General features: G+C 33.8%; 2 protein-coding genes across 2 annotated transcripts in view; one reads left to right on the forward strand and one right to left on the reverse strand.

Moving 5' to 3' along the window:
* The window catches only part of LOC107708111 (matrilin-4-like), a 24,117-nt gene extending 19,155 nt beyond the window's left edge, over positions 1–4,962 (reverse strand). Inside the window, exon 1 of the mRNA XM_016512258.1 lies at positions 4,828–4,962. The gene's annotated coding sequence lies outside the window, so the exon portion shown is untranslated. The remainder of the gene's footprint in view (positions 1–4,827) is intronic.
* The window catches only part of LOC107708045 (recombining binding protein suppressor of hairless-like protein), a 16,325-nt gene continuing 9,254 nt past the window's right edge, over positions 1,845–8,915 (forward strand). The window contains exons 1-5 of the mRNA XM_016512193.1: positions 1,845–1,878; positions 4,763–4,832; positions 6,892–7,026; positions 7,780–7,850; positions 7,926–8,041. Of these exons, the coding sequence (XP_016367679.1) occupies positions 1,845–1,878; positions 4,763–4,832; positions 6,892–7,026; positions 7,780–7,850; positions 7,926–8,041 (426 nt within the window). The remainder of the gene's footprint in view (positions 1,879–4,762; positions 4,833–6,891; positions 7,027–7,779; positions 7,851–7,925; positions 8,042–8,915) is intronic.

An 8,915-nucleotide genomic window follows, 5' to 3' on the forward strand; every position in this document is an offset into this window, starting at 1 on the left:
GACGATAGGTTTGTTCGGTAGCTCACGGAGTACGGAGACGTACTTGAGAGGTGAGGAGCTCCGGTTCGAATCCCGTGTAACTACATTGTAAAAAAAATTCCGTAAAATTTACGGTAAAAAACCGGCAGCTGTGGTTGCCGGAATTTTACCGTAAAAAATACGGTAGCAACGTTTTAGGTTTTACGGTTTTAACTTAAATTTACAGTTGAATACCGTAATTTCATTAACTGATATAATGTTAATATACCAACCTATTGAAGTACTGAAATCTGTTTTGTACCTTTGTAATACACTAACCACCAAATGCATGTGGTGATGAGAAAGTCACATGATGAACCAAAGCCCATCACAAGCAGCTTTTAAATAATAACATATATAGAAGGTGCACAGTGTCATTCACACAAACACCAAACACCATCATGGTAACACACATGAAACTAAAATAATGCAAAAAACATTAATTTAACAACATTAGGTGTAACACACAACCCTAATGTACAAAACTGATAAGAAAAAACTAAGAAGAAACCGTTATTTCAACAAAAAAACATCAAATTTAAATGTAACACAGGGAATTCTGGGAATGTCAATTTACGGTTATTCATAGTAAATTATACGCTCTTTTTCACTTCCAAAAATGGTATACTACCGTAAAATTAATGTCCAATACATGTAATGTCCAATACAGTTTTTCACTGTATATAGTAGGGGAATTTACCGTTAACCATTTAACAGGATTTTACTGTAGCATTTTTACAGTCTTTTACCGTTAAATTCACGGTCATTTTTTACAGTGTATGTACTCTACTTCTCTCAGCATGAGATTTGAAGTGACCTCTATGACCAGTGCTGGTTTGTGGTTTCTCTAAGCCATGACCGTCGGTTTCAGTGGCATCCAGGTTAACGGCAGACTTCAGTCCCTTGTGTGCTAATATAATGAAGCCCTCTGTGCTATATTTGTACATTAGGCTTTGAGTGAGTGCGCATGAGCTGCCGAGGCCCTTAACTCTGCTTTGATTATTTCCACACTGTATGGTCACACTCATCATATAAGCAGATTCATAAAATTTAAGAGGTCATTTAATGTTTACAGAGAATAGAGCATCTTTATTGGCTTTTGGATGGCAGCCAATGTCATATATATATTTAACAACATTATATTATGGACCACGTCTAGCAGACATATAAAGAGGAGTTGTTATTCCAGTCCATTTGCATGTACTGATATTTTACTGATAAATCATTTCCATTTAACTGGCTTTGAAGAACATGCAGTCCCTTGTAAAGGGGGTTTGCTGATTTAATGAACACATACACCCCATTTTTTACAATTTCAGGCCCTGCATCTGGAAATGATGCAAATTCCACTTCACTACCGACTTGTGTAAAATCACTTATCCTCTTCAGCCATGATTCCTGTTTGCTTGTTATTCATGGTCATAACTTAAAAGCCAGATAGGTTTGGTGTCCATGTTTTACCCACAAAATAAGCAACATTTGTGCTAAATGTCATTCATTTCTATTTGGACGTTACGCTTCATTCTGTGTTCATTTGTATCAGTTACTGCTTGCCACGTGGAGGGAGGCGTGAGAATTCAGCACCTGAGTACATGTGACTATCTCTGAAAACAAACACAAATATAGATTTACAAATACTCCTAGGCTGATAACACAGTTATTGGAAATGGAGATGGAGACGTCTTCTTACAACAGAGCTCTAATAGTTACACTATTGCAAAAGGACAGAATAAAGTAAAACCAGTTGGCATGAACAACAGTGGAGTGTCTGGCGCTATAGAAGAGTTTAGGAAGTTTTCAAAGTGGCTGATGTATACCTGAACACCATGCAGGACCAAAGGAAAGGAGATAGAGAAACAGGTCAGTACAAGAAATATGGTTTCATTGTTTTAAGCAAATTAAATTAATGAACGTTTTATTTATATTATATAATCTTTATAAAATAATGTTTTTTATTTAGTAAAAGTGAAAAAAAAGAATAAAAGATAACCATGCTAACAATGGTGTTTTTTTGTAAACAAAATAAATTAAATGTATTTTTATGTTATATAATATGAATTAATATTTATTACATAATATTTTATTCATTAATTAAAAATGAATACAAATAATAAAAGGTAACCATGTTGACAATGGTGAGCATTATTTTAAACAAACATAACTTTTTATTTATATTATATAATATGAATTATATATTTATTGAGATTGAGTGAAAAATAAATAAAGGAGAACCATGCAAACAATGGTAGGCATTATTTAAAAAATAAATAAATTTATATTTAGCATTAGAAAGTCTATTTAGTGATCTTTATGATTTGCAATGTGCCATCACTCTCCTGACAGTTTTAGTTAATCATTAAAATAAGTAAAATATTATTTTTTTTAGACCATGAAATATTTATTATATAATATTTGTATTTCATTTATTAAAAATAAATACAATTAATAAAAGAGAACCATGTTCTCAAAAAAAAAATCTTATTTTGAATAAAAAGCCTGTTTTAGGATCTTTAAAATTAGCAATATTCCAAAATTTACCTGACAATTAAGCAGTTAATATTATATAATATTTATTATATAGTATTTGTAGATATTTATTAAAAATAAATAATAAACATCCCAAATTCTCATTAAAATAAATATCTGATTCCCAGCATAAATCATTTATCAGCATAATTTAAAGGCATTGCAACAAAAACTACCATTACAATTTAAAGAACATAGCTTTAATTAGCATGAAATGCAAAGGGCTAATAAAATAGTACTAAATAAGCTTCCTCATATTCTTTAAGCAAAGTAGATTTTTATTTTTGGCTTTGGGGTAAAATATGATCTTGTTCATCACAGGTTTCATCAATCTCTGAGCATTAAAAATTAGGTGAAAAAAAATGGATGGGAAAATGTAAAATTAGATACAGCGAGGAATGATCATTATAAATAGAATGGAAGAACAAAAATGACAGCTCCTCTGAGGAACCTAATCCAAGAGAAACCATATCCTTCCATCAGAGTAACGTAGAGTAGTGAGAAAAGGTGATCTGAATTAAAAAATAAGAGCGACAGCACATTTCTTCCAGCATGCTGCATATATATCTTTAGAAGACTGTTTAAGCTTCCCGGATCCCAGCTCTCACCCAAAGGGATCTCCATGGGGTAAAGCCCAGCAGTGTAAACATTTCTCTCAGCTTGACATGGGGCACAGACAGACCAAAGAAAAGCCCAGTGTGAGGGAGCGAGAGAGACGACAGGAGCATTATTAGAGGAGGAGGGCGAATGGAGGAAAATGACAAGCGTCAATTTCTTTGGCAGCCGACTGACTGACAGCTTCGGAGCACAGTTAAGATTAACTAACAGCAGCTTCTTGTTAAAGTGGGATTGAAAGCAGATGTGGCGCTTTACTACTAATAGCGGTTTCGCCTCCAGCCAACCACTGCGCACCTAAAGCATGTGGCTGTGTCTCAAAACCTAGTGTGATGCCTATCTAGACAGCACTGTGGAAAGCATGGTGCCCAAAAATGCTGTTTAGGTTGGAAGCTCGGTTTTGAGACAGCCAATCTGTTACATGCTGATCTACATTAGTTTAGTTCAGCTCTTGGCTGTGTTTGGAATGGAATAATAAGTAGTGTACTCTTTACTGTGCAGTATATACTGTGTACCGTCACAGATGCTTTAATAGAATGCTAAAAAGTAAAATAAATATTGTTTTTATACGAGAATTGCTTTTATAGCAAAGAATAATTTTCAAACATTAGTAACTATGCTGCATTGTCCAGTAATATTGTGGTTGCTGCATGTTTTGCTTTCTGATAAAAAAAAAATATAAAAAAAAATAAAAAAGAATTGCAGCTGACAGCTTGTGCCTCATTCACTATACTTAAAAAGGAAAGCCAATTTGGGAGCACTGCATTATGGGTGACAGTTTTACACAGTATGCTACATACTATGATATTTTAAGGATACAGAAAAATTACATACTGTGCACGATACATAGCGCAGAAATAGTATGTCAATATGCCATTTTAAACAAATGCACTTTTCGCGGGTATAAAAAGACCACGTGATGTGCTCACAACATTATTTTGAACGTACCATAGGCTAGCATTTAAAAATAGCATAGCCTACATATACATACTAAATATTAGCCTAATAAAAAAGTATTTTAATTAAATCTCGTGCCAGACATTTATATCCAAATTTATGTCATCATACTCATAATTTGCCTATATAAAAACAATTAACTGATTATTTGAGAGACCATGCATTTTATATTGCATTTTATAACGAAAAAAAAAACATTGTATTATAAATATATTTTTTAATATATTTTGAATAACATGTATATTATTTAATGTGCAGTATTTTTATGAAAAGTACGTTTTTTTTTGACGGAGCCTGAAAACATCGTTTAAAAATAGCACGAAAATGCTTAACTAAGCACATTTACCATATTTCTCACATTCAGTACGTTTAACCATCTCACATTAGCTGCTATTTAAAACATTTTGTTTCATTTGTTTTTTTTTTGTGTTTTTTTTTAGAAGGTCACCGTCCAGGTCGTTAAACAAACAGTTTAATTTTTGTCCCCATTTAAAACATTTTGTTTCATTTGTTTTTTTGTGTGTTTTTTTTAGAAGGTCACCGTCCAGGTCGTTAAACAAACAGTTTAATTTTTGTCCCATTTCCAACTCAATAAAACAATTAAATCGCAAGCAACGATTAATTTTTTTCTCTCTTAATTTTCCAGGCTTGGCCATTGTGGACTCGACAGAAGTGTCTCACCTGCACACATCAGACGCGTGCTTCACTCACCTCAGGTAATGACACAGGTAGAATCTCTCCAGTAGAAGTGCGCGACGGTATCCAAAAATACGACAAAATGAAGCGGCAGTGGTTAAGAAAGCCTTAAAGGATTCAAACAGTTCCTTAAGGTGAGTAGTAACCTCTCCAGGCGATTATTCAAGCATAGAGTGAACAGTCAAGACATTGGCCAGGTATTAAATCTACAGAGCACGTTTAAAATGTAGATCCCACCCACGTCCGAAATGGGAAGAGCAGGCAGGATTTCATCGGGGGGTTGCAGCAGGAGAGAGAACATTTACGCTTTCTTTCAGCGAGCCTACAGAAATTCCTTGCGGACGGTTCTGCTTTAGTCCACGATTGATGCACGAGCTCTTGAAGTGCCAGTGAACACAAACCTGACTTCAGTCTGAATTTCATTTACATGCTAGTTTCTTTATAGGCTTCCTATGAAATATTAATACGGGCTATAATAAAGATAGTAGGCATAAATCTCTTTCAGAACTTACTGGAGTGCAGTTTATATGAAGGGAACGTGAATTTTAGATTGTCCTTTAAGTATGATAATGGAATTAGAAAAAAAACATTGTTAAAATAGTTTTAAAGTACAGCATGTTAAACTGCATGAAGTGAATTTGAGATTGTCCTTTAAGTATGATAATGGAATTAGAAAAAAACATTGTTAAAATAGTTTTAAAGTACAGCATGTTAAACTGCATGATTCTTCATGTCAACTACCCATACAATGTATTATAAGTGTTGTGTGTAATAATAAAAAAAAAAGGGCAAACACTGGGATCAAATTTGACCTTCATCCTAATGTGCTCAAAGTGGGAAATAACATCAGTGCCCCTTTGACCCTGTCTCCTCCTGGGAAGGCCTCAAATAAAACCCAGGCAGACTGACTGAAACATCCTAAGCCTGGGGAATGACGCGAGTTTCAATTAAAGCACTTCACTCTGCTGGGAAATATCACATTTATATCATTGGGGTCTTAATAAGAGGAATTATAACTCCCAAGCTGTTTCGAATTGAGTAAGCAATAAAATTAGCCATTTAAAAGTCAAACATTGAAAATGAGAAACTGCAAACAGATCATATTAAGTTCAAAGTATTGAGTTGTGTTAATAAGTTTTTACTGTTTTTGAAACAAGTGTTTTATGTTTATCAAGGCTGCTATTACTTGATCAAAAATACAGTAATATAATTTATTCATGTGATGTCAAAGCTGTATTTTCAGCATCACTACTCCAGTCTTCAGTGTTACATGCTCCTTCAGAAATCATTCTAATATGGTTTTCTGCTCAAAAAACATTTCTTATTATCATCAGTGTTGAAACCAATTGTGCTGCTTACTGAACTGTGATACTTTTTTGTTTTCAGGATTCTTTGATGAATAGAATAGAGAGTTGTGCTTGACCCAAAAAAATTAAAATCATGTCATTATTTACTCACCACCAGTATGTCATGCCAAACCCATGAGATCTTAATTCTTTTGAGGAACACAAAGGGACATATTTTCTTATTTTTACACATAAGGCTCCCCTTCTGTGCCATTGGCATTTATCCTAAAATGATTTAAAAAGCAAATTGGGATAAAAAGGATTTATTTTGAAATATTTTGCCCTAAATGTATCACATTTTCTAGCTCTATAAAAAAATTTTTTTTTTAATAATTGGAAAGTTATCTCTTCATCTCTGCTGCAGTCTACACATTCAAACTACCCACAGAAAAAATGCCTTGTATTCAGAATATCTATTATCATAACTCATATCTATTACTGAATCATAAATGCTGCTTGTTTCTATAGTTAATGTCAAAAAGCGCTGTAAGACCATCACAGACATAAAGGACAGCCAAGAAAGCTGTTAATGCCCCTACTTTATGAGATAATACCAATATTTATTTTTCGAAACTGGAAAGGACTTATTCCATGATTGGATCTTTGAGAAATGCACAGCTAGTTTACTTGAAAGGGTAAACTGCTTGAGTTTGGAGAGGATGCATTTTGATTTACCACCCTTTTACCATTTTGTAACACTAAGTTTAAAATAAATATTTTTGTGAATCACTAGGGAGGATCAGAATTTCTCCCCTTTGCCAAAAGTAACCAGAGATTCAGTGAGGCAATACCTTCAGTTCAGACCTGACCAATCAGTGATCATCTTACATGCCAAAGTTGCTCAGAAGTCTTACGGCAATGAGAAGAGGTAAAAATTATTTTCATCTATACACTTACATTTCCAACAGTGAAAAACACATGCATATACATACATAAAGAATTTACTGAAAAATGTAAAGTGATAAGAAAATATCTGAATCTTGTTGGAAAAACCACATCAGACCAGCTTAAACTGGTTTTTGGAACAGGGAAGCTGGTTTGTTAGCAGATGGTCTACCAGGTCTAAACAGCTTAATAAAGATGGACTACCCATTCAACCAGGTCTCCGCCACCTGGTCAACCAACTTGGACCAGATAATGAATAGCTAGAAACCAAGCTTTTAGATTTTTTTTTTAACTGAATTCAACTGGATAATGACATTAACTTTGCAACTATGAAATAAATCATCACTGAACTGACTAATGAACTTGCCTTCTGTACAGCTTCGAATAGCTTAATTAAACTAATAAATGAACTCATTGACAGTTATTGAACTAAACATTCAATTGAGCTGAATGATACTCTTGTCGTCTGTAGAGCTGCTTTACTGTTGAATTTGTTTCATAATTGATGAATTTTACAACAGTGACACTGTTATTTTCCTGTTTATTAATGTGAAGCTGCTTTGAAGCAATCTGTATTGTGAAGCGCTAAATAAAAAAAAACTTGTTTTAAATGTATTTTCCTCAATGTTTTAGAGTTATTTGATCACTTACTGGATCATTTACAAGAAGTAAAACTATTGCGCACCCTCTTTCTTCATGTCTCATATCCAAAAATAAGTTTTGTGCATTTTCATAGGTTTTTCTGTCCGCCTCCTTGCGTGTATCTCAGTGGACACGGATGGAAACTCAGACAGGAGCAACTTAAAGGTCAGTGAGCTGTGAGAGAACATCTTCATTCTTACCCTTGTAATTCACTGTAATTTTATCATTGTATTCACACAGCATCAGGTCTAGGAGAGTTCAGTTGTTGGCTTTTCGGTTACATGGGTCTGGACAGCTCCGCTGATCCACGGACAGACAGATTCAAGCTGAGCTTTGAGGAGCAGACAGACAGGAGGGTGAGACATTGCCGAAGCCCAGCGATCAAAGAGGAGAGAGTCTGTCGGGTTTATGAGAGAACATGACTGCTGTGTGTTCAGATGGATTTGGAGATGGGATCATATGTTTATTCTACTAGTGTTACAACCAGGTTTATGTAAGGAGGGCAGATGGATGAACATGAAGAAGAATGATCTTTAAACTTCCTGACCATAGAAAATAATACTCACAAATAAGATCTCTTGAATATATCACCAAAACAGCAATGAGATTAAATGGAGAGCAAACTTCTGATAAAGTTATTTCCTTGTCAGATTTATGTTGCAGGGAAAAACACATATGTTCTCCTCTTCAGATGAGATCTCAGAAATATCTCAAACTGTGCTCAGATTTACCAAGATGCAATCAAAAGATCTCAAAATAAACTCATGTGTATAACAATATTTCTTCCAAGAGCAAATGATCTGAGCTGTTTTGATGTTAATGTTATTGCTTTAGATACAATTGACAATTACACTGCCATTCAGAAGTTTGGGGTCAGTAAGAAATTAATCAGCATAGATGATTTCTATTTCAAGTTAATTCTCTTCTTTTGAACTTTTTTTTTTAAATCAAAGAATGTTTAAAAATGTAGCATAATAAATATTAAGCAGCACAACTGTTTTCAGCATTGATAATAATACGATTTTTTTCTTGAGCAGCAAATCAGCATATTACAATGATTTCTGAAGGATCATGTGACACTGAAGACTGGAGTAATGATGCTGAAAATTCAGCTTTGCATCACAGGAATAAATTACATTTTACAATATATTCAAATAGAAAACGGTTATTTTAAATTGTAAACATTTTATTACAGTTTTACTGTATTTTTGATCAAATAAATGCAACCTT

Source organism: Sinocyclocheilus rhinocerous, unplaced genomic scaffold, assembly GCF_001515625.1.
Source record: "Sinocyclocheilus rhinocerous isolate Xijiao unplaced genomic scaffold, SAMN03320098_v1.1 scaffold113, whole genome shotgun sequence".
Lineage (NCBI taxonomy): Eukaryota > Metazoa > Chordata > Actinopteri > Cypriniformes > Cyprinidae > Sinocyclocheilus > Sinocyclocheilus rhinocerous.